The sequence below is a fragment of the Loxodonta africana genome, chromosome 18, assembly GCF_030014295.1.
Source record: "Loxodonta africana isolate mLoxAfr1 chromosome 18, mLoxAfr1.hap2, whole genome shotgun sequence".
Classification (NCBI taxonomy): Eukaryota; Metazoa; Chordata; class Mammalia; order Proboscidea; family Elephantidae; genus Loxodonta; species Loxodonta africana.
Genome location: NC_087359.1, coordinates 72,634,339 through 72,653,615, shown reverse-complemented (window position 1 = coordinate 72,653,615; position 19,277 = coordinate 72,634,339). Strand labels below are relative to the sequence as shown.

Genomic DNA, 19,277 nt, shown 5'->3' with positions numbered 1-19,277 from the left:
TTTTAACTTATTTCTTCTCTTTCAGTGGATCCTGCTTACATAGCAGCTTTTACTTCTCAAGGGATCTGTCCCAGATTCATTCTGAGCCAGAGAATTGGGGTGGGATGGGGAGCACCCCATGGTTGTGAGCTCAGGGGTAGAAGGGAGGATGGGATGATCCTTACTGTTACACAAAGCAGCACGGGTCCTCGGATGATCCACCAGATTTTCTTGTTCCCATTGGTTCCCCAGCACCTAACGGGAAGGAGCAGGCAGTGCAAGAGGACTTAAAAACAAGGTCAGATGCAATGGAAAAGTCTCATGCCCTGTGGAAGAAGGATGCTCACACACAAGTCTTGCTCTCCACCAATCATTCTCCTGAGGGGTGGGAGAAGGGGCAGAGGGAACTAAAATCACTTCCTAGCATTACTAGCACTGTTGACTCTTCTTGCCATTAAATTGCTCTTCAGTGTTAACAGCCTGGTGTATATCCTTCCACATCTTTCTCCACACTCATACAAACATATAAACACATATCCTTAATTATATAGGGTTTTTTTTTTTGGTGGTGGTGGTGATTGTTTGGAAGGAAAAAATGGGATCCCATGATTTATATTATTCAGCAGCAGGCTTAACAACATGTGTTGAAATTCAGTCCCTGTAAGTCAAAAGATATAGACCTAACTTTTTTTAATAGCCTCTTTTTTTTTTTAATATTCTGCAATATAAGTACACAACAATTTGTTTAGCAATTCCCATATTGATGAACATTCAGGTTTTTTGCCTCTTGGTTTTTGTTTTGCTTTTTTAATTGTTTTTGCTTGTTTGACTGTTTTGTTTTCACTGTGAACAATGCTGCAGTAACCACTCCTGTATTTATATCCTTACATACCCAGGGCCACTGCTTACCTATACAGCATCTTTGTGCTAATTTTCATGTATAACTAAATTAATAAACTAATTACTATGGACTGCCAAAAAGATGAACACATTTTTCTTGGAAGAAGTACAACCAGAATGCTCCTCAAAAGCAAGGATGGTGAGACTGGGTCTTACATGCTTTGGACATGTTGTCAGGAGGAACTGATGCCTGGAGAAGGACATCATGCTTGGTAAAGCAGAGGGTCAGTGAAAAAGAGGAAGACCCTCAACGAGATGGAATGACACAGTGGCTGCAACAATGGGCTCACGCATAACAACGATTGTGAGCATGGCGCAGGACCGGGCAGTGTTTTGTTCTGTGCTACATAGGGTCGCTACAAGTCGGAATTGACTCGACAGCACCTAATAACAACAACAAATTACTATGAGTAGGCCTTTCATTATTTTATCTACATTCCTAAAGTTTATATATCCAAGATGGCTAAAACAAGAGAAGGTGGGATATTCTCTGTGAGAAGATGGTGTATTTCCTTATATTTGGGCATATCTGGGAATTACTGGCTGACGGAAGTATAAAACCAGGTGAATAACCTACCCTGTGTTCTCCAGCTGGGCGCGGACAATACCCCAAGGGACAACAGATAGCACAGGGAAGCCTGGGGAGAAAACAAAGAGAAATGAAGTTAGGAGCTACTTGGCCAAACGTGCCTACCTCCCACCCTGATGGGGTCAAATGTAGCCGCTTAAATCTATAGAAATCCAAATGTCACAGGCTGTGAGAGCTGGAGAGACCTAGGACGTCACAGAGCTCATCATTGTATTAATGTCAGATAAGCTCACACCTGAGGAGGGGAAGAGACTTGCCACATGTCACAGAGCAGCTCAGAGGTTATCTGAGGATATTAACCAAAATCTCCCGAGTCACCAAATCCATTGCTGTCAAGTTGATTCTGACTCTTGATGACCCCTGTGTTATGGAGGAGGACTGTCTCATAGGGTTTTCTTGGCTGTAATCTTTACAGAAGGAAATTGCCAGGCCCTTCGCCTGTGGTGCTTCTGGGTGGGTTCAAACTGCCAATCTTTAGGTTAGTAGTCCAGTACAAAACATTTGCACCACCCAGAGATCTCCCGACTCACAGGCCATGTTTCTTTCCTTGGAATCCTGCTGCCTCAAATTCTCCTAGGGTTGGTTTGTAAAGACAGGGGTTCCAGACCTGGCCAATTTTTTTTTTTTTTTTTTTTTAATCCAGAAAACCTCATCTGGAAGACTTAGATGTTGACAAGGTGAAAGAAATGGCATCTGATTCCACCAAAAATCTTCTCAATTCTTAATTGAGTGCATTGGGTCAACAGCACATATGTCTATGTGTGCTCACACACACACACGTGGGTGCGTGCACTTCCCTTTAGAGCCTCTTGTCATTCTTCCTTGTCATTGAGGGATGTTAATTGTGTTGTTATTGGTGATGGTGACAATGCTAATGATGACGCTGTTGGTAATGTCATGGTGTTATTGTTGGTAACCATGTTGGTGTTGATGATGGTGGTAGTGGTGTTGATGGTATTGCTGTTGGTGGTGATGGTGGTGGTGATGATGATAGTGGTGGTGTTGATGGTGGTGGTGATGATCATAGTGGTGGTGTTGATGGTGTTGGTGATGGTGGTGGTGATGATGATAGTGGTGGTGTTGATGGTGTTGTTGGTAATGGTGGTGGTGAAGATGATAGTGGAGGTGTAGATGGTGTTGTTGGTAATGGTGGTGGTGGTAGTGATGATAGTGGTGGTATTCATGGTGTTGCTGGTGATGGTGGTGGTGATGATGATGTTGGTGGTGGTGGTAGTGATGATAGTGGTGGTGTTGATGGCATGATGGTATGGTGATAACGGTGGTGTTTTCCAGATGGGTCTGTAACTCTTACGAAAGGTTCTCTCAGGCTCCCATGCTCTCATGGACACCCAGGGGAGGAGGCTGAGAGTTCAGGTCACTCACCCCAACCCACCAACAGGTATCTGGGCCACAACCGCCTTTCGGAAAGCATCGTGGGTCCCAGCAGTGTGTGGAGGTAAAGGCCTTCGACCAGCAGCCATGAGTAATTGGCACCCACGAAGTAGTGCAGGAGAACCTGGGCCGAGCGACAGGAGGCAGACACCTGCAGAGGAGAGAGTACTAGAGGGTATTCAGGCTTTCTCAACATCTGGATCCAGAGTGGATAGAAAAGGTTCTCTCCAGGCACAGCCCCTTCCTCCTTACCCCTCTCCTGACCCTTGCTGACCATCTCAGAGAGCTAGCAATAATATAAAAATGTAAAAGAGGGCTTTGTGTGAGTGTTAAAGCCCAGACTCTTCCCTGGCATTCTAGAACTTTTTTAGACAAACAGAAACAGAGAACAACTGCCCTAAAGGAAACACTAAAGGGCATGTTCTCTGGCCTCAGTGCAATTAAGCTAGAAATTAGTATCTGAAAGATAACTAAAAAATATCCATGCAATTGGAAAACAGGAAATATACTTCTAAATATCCCATGGATCAAAGAAGAAATTATAATGGATATTAGAAATTATTTTTGAACAGAATGCAATGACAATATTACATCTTGAAACTTGTGGTGTGCAGCTAATTCTATACTTAGAGGAAACTTACAGCCTTAAATACATCTATTAGAAAAGAAAAGGCTGAAAATTAGTTATTTTAATTATTCAAGTGAAAAAGGTTGGAAAGAGAACATCACAATAAATTCAAAGAAAATAGATGACAAGAAGTAGCAAAGATAAAAGCAGAAATTGATGAAACAGAGAACATTCAATAAAGGGGATCAATAATGCCAAACACCTGTCCTTTGAAAAGGCCAATCAAATTAAGAAACTTCTGGCAAGGATAATCAAGGGAAAAAAGAGAGCAAAAATACAAATACAAAGCCCAAAAACCAAACCCATTGCAGTCGAGTCAATTCCAACTCACAGAGAACCTGTAGGACAAAGTAGAGCTGCCCCATAGAGTTTCCAAGGAGTGCCTGGTGGCTTCGAACTGCCCACCCTTTGGTTAGCAGTTGTAGCACTTAGCCACTGCACCACCAGGATTTCCCATATAACATAAGGAATGAAAAATGGAATACCACTACAGATTCAATAGAACCTGAAAAGCTCTTAAGAGGGTATCATGAACAATATTATGCCAATAAATTTTTAAATTTCGATGAAATAGACCAATACTTAGAAAAACATGAGTTACTACAGCTGACACGAGAAGAAATTAGAAAATTTGAATCTGAGGTTCTTAATGAATCCATAATTAAAAGCCTTCCAACAAAGAAAACCCTCTGGGCCCAAACGGCTTCACTGGTGTATTCTATCAGACGTTTAATTAAGAAATAATATCAAATCTCAAATAAATTCTTCCAGAGAACAGAAGAAGATGGAACAGTTTCCAATTTGTTTTATGAGGTCTGTATAAACTTCATACCAAAACCTGACAAAAGTCTTACAAGAAAAGAAAGTTACAGGCCAATTTCTCTCTCTGTAATGTAGATGAGAAAAATGCTAAACAAAGCACAGTATTAGCAAACTGAACACAGCAATATAAGAGAAAGAATAACATAGCAAAATCTAGTTGGATTTATTCCAGGAATACAAGGCTACTTTAACAGGTGGCTGCATTAATAGGATAAAAGAAAACCATCTCAATAGACGCAGATTTCAATGGGAAAAAGCTTTGCTAGTTTAGAAAATAGTAATAATTTAAAAAGGTTGGTTTGTTCCAACTCCTTTATTTACAGAAAAAGAAATTTTCCATCCAAGGATGCAGAGCGGCTGCAGCGAATTCTTCCATTCTGATGTCCTTTTCCTGCTCAACTCTGCGGAGTTTGCTGTTTTCTTAAGTCATACGCTGCCTCTGTAACCGGAAAGTCTTCGACAGCCCATTGTACCCCTCTTCCTCCCCCCAGCTCATCCCCTGTCCTCTAACTCCCAGTACTGCCCCAGCAGGTCGGGGGGGCCGATGGTGACAAGGGGATTACCTCCGACATGTAGGACATCCACCCATTCACATCGTCGGGCTTCTGGTTGTAAGAGTTGTAGACGACCACGTCCTTCACCAGCACAGCCAGGGCTCTCAGGATGAAAGAAGCAAACAAATTCATGTGGATGTAGTTGCGTGTGCAATGGAGTTTCCTGTGCAAGGAGAAAGCCAACAGCTTTCCTTAGAAGAGAATGGCTTGGGCCAACAGGTGTGCCCGGCACACCTGCGTGTTCGTCACTAAGAACAGAATTCATAGTAGGCCCTGGGGCTGGCCTGCTAGCTTGTGTGATCTTACCTCTGTGCCTCATTTTCCTCATCTGGAAAATGGAGATAATGACAGCTAAGACCCATATGACACGTTCAACATGCCAGACTATGTTCCAAGCTATTTACATGTGGATGTGCTTACGGGCATCCTTACTCCTTACAACCCCCGCTCAGGCAGGCAGTATCATCACCCTGATTTTACAAATGGGGTAATTGAGGCAGAAGGGCTAAGTCACCTGTTCAAAATTCCACAGCAAGTAAGTGATAAATCTGAGATTCAGATGCCGAAAGTCTGGGGCCAGAGTATAGCTCTCAGAGGCTCTATTGTGCTTACCCTCAAAGGGCTGCAAGAGGATTAAATCTGTCAAGTTGTCATACACTTGTGGTTGCTAGTTGCCGAGTCGGCTCTGACTCATGGCGACTTTATGTGTAACAGACCTGGCACATAGTGTCCAGTCAATGTCAGTCCTCATTTACCTCTCTCTTTCCCACCTGGAGCCTACTGAAGGCTCTTTAGCATATCAGTTGATGTGAAACTATGCATCCTCACTCTTTAAAAGAAAGAACCCTTTCTGACTGTGTTCTTGAAGCCCACCTATGCCTCTATGCAGCATGTACTCCACCCTGCCTTGCTTTAGACGGCTTGAGGAAGCTCCTCGTGTTTTATGATTTATGCATTCTTCTTCTAACTAGACTGAGGGCTATTCGAGGGCCAGGACTGGGTCTCACTCAAGCACCCAAGGCAAAATAAACACCTGGTCAACTCGGGCTGAGCTGAAGTTACTTCCTGCATGGCTGGCCAGTTATCTCCTCCTGGCCTGGCTCTGGGACTTTGGGAAGGTGAGTGAAGGAGGTCAGGAACAGTCAGTGAAGCACAGGCTGTGAAATTCTTCCATTGCTGAAGAATTGTTCTCCCAATGGGGTAGATGGTCATGACTCTGCTCCAGGAGCTATAGAGCATCCTGGGACTAAGGCCAGACATGAGGCTAGCAGACCCCACGTGGGAGCTGTTCCAGAACTAGCATCCAGGTCTTCAGATCCCCATTCAAATCTCGTGCAAGCCACGTCCAATGAGCATTCTGCCACGCTATTCTCAGTTATGCTCCTGAATAGGCTGGGACCAAGAGACACCCTTGGCGGACTCCCTAGTGGGCCCACAATTATCTCACTCGAGTGCCTTCTAAAAACATGATTTAGTGAAATGCACTCAAGCTTTGGATTCTCAAGATGGTATAAACCAAACCAAAACCAAACCCAGTGCCATCAAGTCAATTCCGACCCATAGCGACCCTATGAGTAAAACTGCCCCATAGAGTTTCCAAGGGGCACCTGGCGGATTCAAGCTGCCAACCTGGTGGCACAAAAGGTTAAGTGCTGGACTACTAGCCTAAAGGTTGGCAGTTCGAACACATCCATAGCCATCTCAGAAGATAAAGATGGTATACAGGAGTGAAAATCCTGTATACCATCTTTATCTTGCCTGTTGGGGTTCCTCCTGGTTTGTCACTTACAAGCTATGGGATCTTGGGGAAGTTACTCCATTTCTCCATATTCAGTTAACTCGCCTAGAAAATGGGGGTAATAATAATGCTAATGTCCTAGGCTTATTATAAGAATTAAATGACTTAATTAGTGCACACTGAGTACTTAGAATGGTGTCTGGCACAGAGTAAGCTCTCAAAGAATTAATAGCTAATTGGAGTCAGAAGGACCTGGACTAAAATCCCAGTTCTGCCACTCACTGATTTGCCTTAGGGAAGTTTCTTAATTTCTTCTGTAAAAATAGTGCCTGTGGTAGATGTGGTGAGAATGGGCTGTGGCAGTAGTGGGTGCAATTAGGGATTTATTCCATCTTTAATTCCCTCTATAACCCAGTCGTTTTTGAGCAGGGTGTTACTCAGTTTCCAAGTGTTTGATTTCTTTTCCCTGTTTTTTCTGTTAATTGATTTCTACTTTTATGGCTTTATGTTCAGAAAAGATGTTTTGTAATAGTTCAGTGTTTTGGATTCTGCTAAGACTTGCTTTATGACCTCATATATGGTCTATTCTAGAGAATGTTCCATGTGCACTAGAAAGCATACTTGGCTGCTGTTGGGTAGAGTGTTCTGTATATGTCTATGAGGTCAAGTTGGTTGCTCGTGGCATTTAGATCTTCCGTGTCTTTGTTGAGCTTCTTTCTGGATGTCCTGTCCTTCACCGAAAGTGGTGTGTTGAAGTCTCCTACTATAACTGTGGAGCTGTCTATCTCACTTTTCAATGTCGTTAGAGTTTGTTTTATGTATCTTGAAGCCCTGTCATTGGGTGCGTAAGTATTTAATATGGTTATATCCTCCTGGTATGTTGTCCCTTTAATTATTGTATAGTGTCCTTCCTTATCCTTTGTGGCAGATTTTGCTTTAAAGTCTATTTTGTCAGAGATTAATATTGCCACTCCTGCTCTTTTCTTATTGTTGTTTGCTTGGTATATTTTTTTTCCATCCTTTGAGTTTTAGTTTGTCTGTGTCTTTAAGTCTAAGGTGGCACTTAGGGATTTAGACTAGGGTCAGGCACACAAATCAGTTGCCATTGAGTCAACCCTGACTTGTAGTAATCCCCTGTGTGTCAATGTAGAACTGTGCTCCACAGGGTTTTCAAGGTCTGATTTTCTGGAAGTACATGGCCAGGCCTTCCTTCCCAGGCACCTCTCAACTTTCAGTTAGCAGCCAAGTGCATTAACTGTTTGCATCCCCCAGGGGTTCCTTGGGCACAGAGGAGGTTATCTAATCCAAAAGAGGCAAAGGCAGAATCAGGAGTCCCAGATTCAAGTTCTAGCTGTGCTGCTAACTGGCATTGTGACCCGAGGTAACTCAATGATTCTCATCGGACCTTTGATACCCCTCTATCTCCCCTTCACCTGAAAAGTGGGATGGATGGATTCTGGGTTCCTCCAGATCCCTTCCAGATCTGAAAACCATGATATCATCCATCCCAGTCTTCTACTGTCTTCTAGAGGTAGACAATGAGCAAATTACATGGTGTATGATGCCGAAATACATGTTAGCAGAAGTTCCACTCACCGAAGAAACAGGAGGAGGGCCAGAGCCAGGAAGAGGGAGACAAGGGAGAGGGAGTATCCCACGGTGTACATCAGCTGCAAAGTTGACAGCAAGGCCCGATGTTCCACCTGAACACAGAGAAAGAGCCAACATGATGACCACCACCCAGCTCCATGACCAGGACCACTAAGGATCCAGGCATGAACTGAGACATGCCCTGGTTGCCCAAATGTTTTTAAGCCTTTCCTTCCCTATCCTTGTTGAAATCCATGTAGGAGAGCTTAAACTGCTTTCTGGCACATCTCAGAGGCCAAGGAGCCTTGATGATCAAAGAGCCCATGGAGGTCCCACCTCCATGACTGGGCCCACAGACCGGCACTGATGCACCAAAACTCGCAATGTCATAGAGGAATTATGTCCAGGACAAGGGGGGTACCTTGGGAATAAAAATAATCTCTTTGTCCCTGAAATGCTGTCCTTGGAATCTAGGGGTCTCTCTCTGTAATGGATGGGGCCAGATTCCTGGGGATGGAGATATTTTCTGTGAGTCCAGGATTGTTGTTGTTAGCTGCCATCAAGTCGCCCCCAGCACATGGTGAACAACAAGATCAGACCATTATGATCCATGAGGTTCTCACTGACTGATTTTCAGAAATAGATGGCCAGGCTTTTCTTCCTAGTCTATCTTAGTGTGGCAACTCCACTGAAACTTGTTCATATCATATCAACATGCAAGCCTCCACTGACAGATTGATGGTGCGTTGGCCAGGAATGAAACCTGTGGTCTCCCTCGTGGAAGGTAAGAATTCTGCCACTGAAACACCACTGCCCTCTAGCATCCCAGGATAGCCTGATTGTAAACAGAAGATAATTTACTAGAAATTCTGTTATTAAGTGTGATTTTCCAATGGAGTCACATCTTCTTACCCAGCCCATCGTGCATATCACTGCTGAGGTTATGTTTCTAAATAGCTTCTGTACAAGAATACACAGTGAATTCCTATCACCTGCTAGGATGTTGTAAACTACTCTGCCTAACTCTTTTCTTGCTTTATTGAAGTATGACTGAGGCACAATCAACTACATGTATTTAAAGTATAAAATGTGATGAGTTTGACAAATAAATATACCTATGATATCATCATCACAATCAAGATAATGAACATTTCCATCACCTTCAAAAACTAAACTCATGACCCTTTGTAATACATCCACCTGGATAATCTGGGATCACCTCCCCATCTCAAGATCCTTAACCTAATCACGTCTGCAAAGTCCCTTTTGCTATACAAAGTAACATATCCACTGGTTCTGAGGGTGGGGATGTGCGAGGCCATTATTTGACACCTTTATCAAGTTGAGAAATTTCCTTTCTATTCCTAGTTGGCTGAGAGTTTTTATCGTGAACAGTTGCTAGATTTGGTCAAATAATTTGCATCTATTGAGACAATCAACTGGCTTTTTTTTTCTTTTAGCCTGTTGACATGATGAATTACATTGATTCATTTTCAAATGTTAAATCCACATTGCATTTTTTATTTTGCCCCACTTAGTCATGATGTATTATTCTACAAAAAAACTTTTCTGGTCTCTTCAGAAAGCCAACGTCAGGGGGGGAAAGTGAAGGGTGGGGACTATTCTAGATTAAAACATGCTAAAGTGATATAAAACTACATGCACTGTGTGAATCTGGATAAGATCCTGGTTCAGGGAAAAAAAGATATAAAAATTTGGTGGGAACAACGGGGGCAGTTTCAATGTGGATGAATCATCAGATGGTGTGATCGAATTACCATGAATTTTAGTTGGGATAATGGCATTAGAATTTCATGGAATAATGTCCTTAATCTTAGGAGGTACATGATAAATATTTAGAGATAAAATCTCCTGTTGCCTGAAACTTATTTTCAAATAATTCAGAGAGAAACAAAGAGAAAGCAAATATGGGGAAATGTTAATAGATTTTGAATCTACATAGAGGACATAATAGACATTTATTTTATTATCTTTCAACTTTTCTGTATGTTTGAAAATTTCTAAATAAAATGTTGTAAAATTATATATATGTAAAAATTGATCTATGTTATAAGTTATATTGAAAGTAAAAATTATCATTAAATTATGTGTATTAAAATTATATATTGTATATATGTGTCGGAAACCCTGGTGGCACAGTGGTTAAGTGCTATGGCTGCTAACCAAGAGGTTGGCAGTTCAGATCTGCCAGGCTGTCCTTAGAAACTCTATGGGGCAGTTCTACCCCGCCCTATAGGGTTGCTGAGTCAGAATCAACTCGATGGCAGTGGGGTTGGATATATGTGTCAATTAAATTCTACACTTGAGAAGAGAAAGCACTTTTTCTAAGGGTAAAGAAAACAGTTTCAAGTAAGGTGTTATGGATTGAACTGTGTCCCCCAAAAATATGTGTTGTAAATCCTAACCTCTATGCCTGTGATTATAATCCCATTTGGGAAGGGGTTGTCTTTGTTATGTCAATGAGACAGAATTAGTGTAGGGTATATCTTGAGTCATCCTCTTTTGAGATACAAGAAAGATTATATCTTGAGTCATCCTCTTTTGAGATACAAGAAAGATTAAACACAAGCTAGCAAGCAGAGTTGCCAAGACACATGGAGATCGCTCAGGAGCAGAAGCTAAAAAGAGACTAGGGCCTTCCTCCATAGCCGACACAGAGAAAGCCTTACCAGAGAGCTGGCACCCTGAGTTTAGACTTCTGACCTCCTAAACTGTGAGAAAATAAGTTTCTGTTTGTTAAAGCCATCTGATTGTGGTGTTTCTGTTATAGCAGCACTAGATAACTAAGACATAAGGCAGGACTTCATCTCACGTACTTTGGACGTGTTATCAGGAGGGACCAGTCCCTGGAGAAGGACATCAAGCTTGGTAAAGTAGAGGGTCAGCAAAAAAGAAGAAGACTCTCAACAAGATGGATTGACACACTGACTACCACAATGGGCTCAAACATAGCAAGATTGTGAGATGGTGTGGGACCGGGCCATGTTGTACATAGGGTCGCTATGAGTCAGAGCCGACTCAACGGCACCTACAACAACAAGGCAAGATAACAATTTATTTCTTTATCACTAAACACAATTTCATACTGAAGAAGCTAAACATACTTGTTGGTGTTTGTGCACTCACGCACACACACACTCTCTCTGTCTCCTTAAAAAGTGCCATTTAACATACATAAGGACCCCTAGTGTGTCATTATTTGGAAATACATTTTGTTTGCAAAACTTTGAAGGGCAGGGGTTTACTAACACTGGCCTTTTTTGGGCAACACTTCACTTTCTATTAGAAACACAGGTAAACATGGTCAGAAGTTTTTTTTTTTAAGCATTTGAATTCTTGGAAATATGGCCATTACAGAGGGGGAGAAGTGATGTCTTGTCCTCAGTTTTCAAGAGAGAGAAATATCTACTTCTTGGCTTGGAAAGAGCGGTTTTCAAATTTGGTCTTGCTGTCCCCATCTGCTGACTTGGGGATGTAGCAGCTGCAACCTAAGCCCAGAAGAGGCGGCCAGGCATTCCACATGTGCCAGTGAAGTCCTAGTGAACTCTGTTTTTATATCTTGGCTCCATATTAGAATTACTTGAGGAACTTTAGAATCACTGTTGTTGCCTAGGCCCCACTACAGCCCAAAGCAACCAGGTTTTGTGAAACCAGTCACTGTGTATTAAGTGTATCTGTAGCTCTGGTGGTGCAGTGGTTTAGAGCTAGGATGCTAACCAAAAGGTGGGCAGTTTGAATCTACCAGCTGTTCTTTGGACATCCTATGGGTCAGTTGTTCTACCCTGTTTTACAGGGTCACTGTGAGTTAGAATCGACTTGACGGCAATGGATTTGGGCTTTTTTTTAATATGTAAAGGAGGAGCCCTAGTGGCACAGAGTTTAAAGCGCTAACCGAAAAGTCAGTGGCTGGAACCCATCAGCAGCTCCGCAGGAGAAAGATGTGGCAGTCTGCTTCCATAAAGATTTACAGCCTTGGAAACCCTGTAGGGCTGTTGTGAGTCACAACCAACTTGACAGCAGTGGGTTTGGTTTTGGTATATGTAAAGGCTATTGTGTATCACAGTACTAGGCCAGGGTGGAGGTGGGGGAGTTCAAATATGACTATAACTTTGTCACTGTCCTCAAGCAGCAGCTTCAAGTCCAGGAGGCAAGACAAGAAATACATACAATCTGTCTAATTCAAGGCATGCCATTAGCATGGTTTTGTGTTATGAGAAAAGTCAGAACAAGTCTTGAGATATGCTGAATCCAACCCAACCACGGGTGTCATTTAAATACCTTTAAGAGGTGTGACCTGCCACACAGTAAAACTGTGTCATCCTATCAACCCAGATTAGGTATTAAAGTTAAAAAGATGATGAGAAGGAATTCCTGCAGATGTAGAAGATCCAGTAGAAGGTTCTTCAGATGGGAAGATAAAACAGACTTCAGAGAACCAAGAACGTGCAAACTCCCACTGAGCTTTGAAGGAGATGAGCCACAACTAGGCGGAGCACCGTAGGCTCCGCTAAAACCAAACCCATTGCCGTCGAGTGGATTCTCACTCCTAGCAACCCTGTAGGGCAGAGTAGAACTGCCCCATAGGGTTTCCAAGGAGCAACTGGTAAATTGGAACTGTAGATCTTTAGGTTAGCAGCTGAGCTCTTACCTGCTGTGCCACTAGGGCTCCCTGTAGGCCCTAGTTAGACCAACTAATTAAAAACCAAACCCATGGCCCTCAAGTCAATTCCAACCCATGGCTACCCAATGTGTTATGGATTAAACTGTGTCCCCCCAAAATAATGGAATCCTAACCAGTATACATGTGGATAAGGAGCCCTGGTGGTACAGTGGTTAAGCGCTTGGCTGCTAACCAAAAGATCAGTGGTTCAAACCCACCCACTACTCCACAGGAGAAAGACGTGGTCTGCTTCCATAAAGATTTACAGCCTGTGGGGCAGTTCTACTTTGTCCTGTAGGGTTGCTATGAGTTGGAATCAGCTGGACAGCAGTAGGTTTTTGGTTTATACCTGTGGATGTAATCCCACTTGGGAATAGGGTTTTCCTTGTTATGTTAATGAGGCTGTATCAGTGTAGGGTGTGTCTTAAACCTAATGACTTTTGAGATATAAGACAGCAGATTAGACTCAGAGAGAAAACCAAACCCCTTTGCCATCGAGTCGATTCCGACTCATAGCGACCCTATACGACGGAGTAGAGCTGCCCCACAGGGTTTCCAAGGTGCGCCTGGTGGATTCAAACTGCTGACCCCTTGGCCAGCAGCCATAACTCTTAACCACTGCACCTACAGGGTTGCCAACTCCGAGAGAAGAAAGAACAAATGGGGGAAACGTAGATGCTACATGCAGATCACCAAGGAATTAAAGAATGCCAGGATTACAAAAGCTGAGACAAGGCTTTTCCCTCAGAATGGACAGAGAGAGCCTTCCTCTAGAGCTGGTGCCCTAAATTCAGACTTCTAGCTTCCTAAACTGTGAGAAAATTAATTTCTGTTAGTTAAAGCCATCCAGTTGTCATATTTCTGTTACAGCAGCACTAGCAAACTAAGACACCATGTGTTATGAAGTAGAACTGCTCCATGGGGTCTTCTTGCCGGTAATCTTTATGGAAGCAGATCGCCAAGCCTTTGTTCCAGGGATGGTTTGAAGAGGGATATAATTTTCGTAGGGGGTCGGGTAAGACATTAATCACTCAACATTCATTGCTTGTCTCAAGTCTCACAAACAACCTGTGCAAAGTCATATTATCAACCCCATTTTATGGATGTTCGGAGAGGTTACATGGCTTAAGTCACATATAACTGAACTCCTTGCCTTCCCTTATCCTCGGACTTTATGAAAATATCCTTAGTGTTCAATAAGAAAATATTAAAATTACTTTTACAAGACTAAACAAATTCAAAATCTAACAAAACATGAAAGACATTAACCACAGCTTGAGAGGGGACAGTGAGAGGTTTGCAGGATCAAGTTAAGGCAAAGAATTAGGTAATGAAATATCCAGAACCTAGGGAGGCAGAGCTAAGACGGCACTCTAGATAGATGTACCACACTGTCCCTCTGCAGTAAAGAGCCAAAAAAACCTAAGGAAAAAAAGATACAAGTGCCAATCCTAGAAGCCTGAGCGTAAAATGAAGGGATAAAGAAATAGATCAAACGCTGAAGGGAAGAAGAAACTGAGAGAAAACAGAGAATGAGGAGCGAAATGAAGTGGAGGCCCCCTGCCAACTAACATGGCACAGCATGGCCATCTTGAATCACAGCCAGCAACAACCCCAGACAAGAAGTGCAGAAAGGCAACTTCACCTCACCCTTCTGCTGTTTAGGCAGCCCCCACCACTAGGGTTTACAATACAAGCCCCCCCACCTTGTGCCCACCTCACTCCTTCCCACTACATAGCTTTTCTCTCTCTCTTTCTTCCGTTGCTTTCTCCCTTCCACCTAGCCCCATACACCACCTCCCCCTCCACCAGCCCCCACCATGCCACCAATCTAGGGAGCCACCAGCACACCAGCCCATTCATTGCCTCTGGTCTGCCCTGCCTTCACTTGCCAGCCTCCACCATATGACCGTTTTTTCTTTTCTTTCCCTTTTTTCCTTTCTTACTTTTTTTTCCCTCCCACCTAGCCCTGTATGCCAACCCCCTCCTTCCAGTCAGCCCCTGCCATGCTGCTGCAGATAGAGTGCCACCAGCGCACTGGCTCACTGCTGCCCCAGATTCTCCCCATCCCATCTGCCAGACCTTGCTGTGTCGCCCCTCCTTTTTTTCTTGCTCCCACCCACCTAGTCCTGTATTCCACCCCCCCCCCCACTTCCTGACTTGTACTGCCCCTCCCCTCCTGCCACTCAACCAGCTGCTGAACAGTGGGAAGCGAGCCCGTTTCACTCCCCATCCAACACTCCTGCCCATCTGGTGAGGGGCTGTAAATACTCTCATACCACTGGACCAACGTCAGGAGGCAGACAGTGCCCAGCCAGTACATCCCCAGCCATCTTGCAAAACCAGTGTACGATGAAGCAGGCTTGCCCTGCCTGCTGCTGCCCTGCCCGCCCAGATAAGGTGGTGAGAGCTAGCATGTCCACAGACAAGCAAGTAGCAAGGCACACCTGGCCCTCCCATCCTGATGTAACAAAACAAAACAAAAAAGCAGGTCAAAACAAACGAACACACAATCAATAGATAAAGAAAATAAAACCTAATGTCCCAGAGACAACAGACAATACCCAAACACATAAAAATGCAGAACAAGAGGCCTTCAGCAAGTGACCAAAAAAAAAAAGGATCAGATAACCTTCCAGAAGAAGAAAAGGCAGTGGAACTAGCTGATACGGTATTCCAAAGGCTTATATTTAGGGCTCTCCCAGAGAGCAGGAAAGAGATCAAGGAAAACATAGGCAAAACCAAAAAAAGAAAAAAACAGACAAAATCATGGAAAACTCAGACAAAAACAATGAAAATATAGCCAAACTCATGGAAAAAAAGCAATAGAAGAATTCAGGAAAATAATTCAAGAACAAAACATCAAAATAAATAAACAGAAATCATACAAAAATAACAACTAGAAATCCAAAAGATAAAGAATAAATTTCAGAAATTGACAATTCAATAGAAGGTTTTAGAAGCAAATGTGAAACAATGGAAGACAGAATCAGTGAGTTTGAAGAAAAATCAGAGAAAAGAATGAAGGAAAATGAAGAAAACCTAAGAATTATGTAGGACATAATCAAGAGAAAAATTTACACATGATCAGAGTTCCAGAAGTTGGGGGGAAAGGGGGAATGGAAAACACAGAGAAGATTGTTGAAGATTTGCTGGCAGGAAATTTCCCAAATATCATGAAAGACAAAAGGTGACCGTTCAAGAAGCTCAACGAACCCCATATAGGATATACCCCAAAAGAAAGTCACCAATACACATCATAATCACACTTTCAAAAACAAAAGACAAAGAAAGAATCCTGACAGCAGATTAAGAAAAATTAAAAGTCACTTACAAAGGGGAAACAATAAAACTAAGCTCTAATAACTTGGCAGAAGCTATGCAGGCAAGAAGGCAATGGAATAACATATATAAAACCTTGAAAGAAACAAAAGCTGCCAAACAAGAATACCATATCCTGCAAAACTCTCTCACAAATACAATGGAGAAGCTAGGACATCTCCAGATAAACACAAGTTAAGGGGATTCATAAAAACAAAACCAAACTTACAAGAAATATGAGAGGGAGTCCTTCAGTTAGAGAAGCAATGACATCAGACAACAACCTGAGTCTAGGACATAGGACAGCATCAGCCAGATGTCAACCTCTATTAAGAGCTCTCAACAATAAAAGAAAGCTAAAAGACTTAAAACTGGGAACCAGAGATGTCAACTTGCAAATGAAGCCAAGATCAAAACAATAAAAGGGGGAATAAATGGTGTATGCATAGAACTTTCAAATGGAGAGGAAGCAAGGCAATATCAAGTAATAAAAGAGTGGCTCATACATAGGAAAATAAGGATAAGTTTCAAGGTAACCGCAAAGAAAGTTAACAAACCTAACACTGGAAAAAGAAAAGAAAATCACAAAAACTCAGTAAACACAAAATCTATAAGAATGAAGGAAATGAAAAGAAAATCAACAAACAAAAGGAACTCAGCACAGGAGAGTAAGAGTAACAAAGAAAACAGCAGCATCACAAAAAAAGCACAATGATATGACAGCAATAAACTCATACCTATCGATAATCACACTGAATGTAAATGGCTTAAATGGACCCATAAAGAGACAGAGCGGCAGAATGGATTAAAAAACTTGACCCATCAATATGCTGTCTACAAGAGATACACCTTAGACACAAAGACATAAATATATTAAAAATCAAAAGATGGAAAAATACGTTAAGCAAACAATAACCAAAAAAGAGCAGAAGTGGCAATACTAATCTCAGATAAAATCAACTTTAAGGAAAATTCAACATAAAAGACAAGGAAGAACACTATATAATGATTAAAGGGACAATCCACCAAGAAGATATAACTTTAATAAATAACTACATATCCAACAACAGGACTCAAAAGTGCATAAAACAAACTCTAACAGCACTGAAAAAAGAAATAGTAAGAGATTTCAACGCACCATTCTCGGTGACAGACAGAGCATCTAGAAAGAAACTCAACAAAAATACAGAAGATGTAAAGGCCACAACCAAGCAACTTGACCTCATAGACATATATAGAACACTCTATCCAACAGAAGCAAAGCATACATTCTTCTCCAATGCACACTGAACATTCTCCAGAATAGACCACATTTTAGGCCTCAAAGCGATACTCAATAAAATCCAAAACATTGAAATAATACAAAGCATTCTCTCTGATCACAATGCCATAAAAGTAGAAACCAATAACAGGAAGAGCAAGGATAAAAAATTAACCACATGGAAACTCAGTAACAACTTATTAAACACAACTGGGTAATAGAATAAATCAAAGGGGGAATAGAAAAATTCTTAGAATGAAATAAGAATGAAATCATATCATATCAAAACCTTTGAGACAAACAAAGGCAGTGTTCAGAAGTCAATTTATAGCAATAAATGCACACATCAGAAAAGAAAAATGGGCCAAAATCAAAACTTTAGCCCTACGACTAGAATTAATAGAAAGAGAACAGCAAAAGGAGCCCGCAGCAACCAGAAGAAAGGAAATGATAAGAGCAGAAATAAATGAGATACAGAACAGAAAAACAACAGAAGGAATCAACAAGACCAAAAGTTGGTTCTTTGAAAAGATCAGCAAAATTGACAAACCATCAGCCAAACTGACAAAAGAAAACAGAAGAGGAAGAAAATAACTCAAATAAGAAATGAGATGGGGGACATTACAACAGACCCAACTGAAATAAAAAGGGTCATAACAGAATATTACGAAAAATAGTAATCAGAACATAGAAGAAACGGGCAAACTTCTAGAAACACACTAGCTACCTAAACTAACAGAAACTGGGATAGGAAATCTGAGCAGACCCAGAGTAAGAGAAGAGATTGAAGAGGTACTAAAACAAAATCTCCTAACAAAAAAAAAGCCCTGGTCCAGCTTCGCTGGAGAATTCTGTCATTCAGAGAATAGCTCACACCAGTACTACTCAAACTATTTCAGAGCATAGAAAAGGAAGGAATACTCCTGAATTCATTCCATGAAGCCAGCACGACCCTGATAACAAAGCCAGGCAAAGACACCACAAAAAAAAAGAAAATTGCAAACCAATATCTCTCATGAATATAGATGCAAAAATTCTCAACAAAATTTTAGCCAATAGAATTCAGCATCATATATTTAAAAAAATAATAATACACCACAATCAAGTGGAATTCACACCAGGTATTTTTTTTTTTTTTATGCAAGGATAGTTCAACACTGAAAATCAAACCATGTAAGCCACTACATAAATAAAACAAAAGATCACATGATCACCTCAATCAATGCAGAAAAGGCATTTGATAAAGTCCAACAGCCACTCCTGACAGAAACTCTCAATAAAATAGGAATAGAAGGGAATTTCCTGAACATAATAAAGGGCACCTTGCCGTGAGTCAGAATCGACTCGACGGCACTGGGTTTTGGTATACAAAACCAACAGCCAGCATCATTCTCAACAGAGAGAGGCTGAAAGCATTCCCCCTTAGAATGGGAACAAGACAAGGATGCCCTTTGTCACCACTCCTACTGTAAGTCCTAAATAGAGCAATAAAGTAAGAAAAAGAAATAAAGCACATCCAAATTAGAAAGGAAGAAGTAAAACTATCCTTATTCACAGATGATATGATCCTACACATACAGAATCCCAGATGTTCCACAAGAAAACTATTGAAACTAGTATGGGCCCTGGTTACCCTTTTAACTCAATGCTGAAGTCGCTCCTGAGGTTCACCCTTCAGCCAAAGATTAGAAAGGTCTATAGGGCCAACAATAACACAAGTGAGGAACATGCTTCATAGTTCAATCACGTGTATGAGACCAATGGATATAAAAAAAACACAGATAAGAAGCCAGGAAGGGACAGGAAAACTGGACGAATGGAA

At 41.8% G+C, this 19,277-nt stretch overlaps 1 protein-coding gene across 1 annotated transcript in view; it reads right to left on the bottom strand.

Annotated features, from left to right (window-relative positions):
- GLP2R (glucagon like peptide 2 receptor) overlaps window positions 1-19,277 on the bottom strand; it is an 87,513-nt gene that overhangs the window by 51,291 nt on the left and 16,945 nt on the right. The window contains exons 4-8 of the mRNA XM_003416788.2: window positions 8,199-8,305; window positions 4,874-5,027; window positions 2,852-3,011; window positions 1,457-1,517; window positions 165-234 (exon numbers count right to left, since the gene is read on the bottom strand). Coding sequence (XP_003416836.2) covers window positions 165-234; window positions 1,457-1,517; window positions 2,852-3,011; window positions 4,874-5,027; window positions 8,199-8,305 — 552 coding nt within the window. The remainder of the gene's footprint in view (window positions 1-164; window positions 235-1,456; window positions 1,518-2,851; window positions 3,012-4,873; window positions 5,028-8,198; window positions 8,306-19,277) is intronic.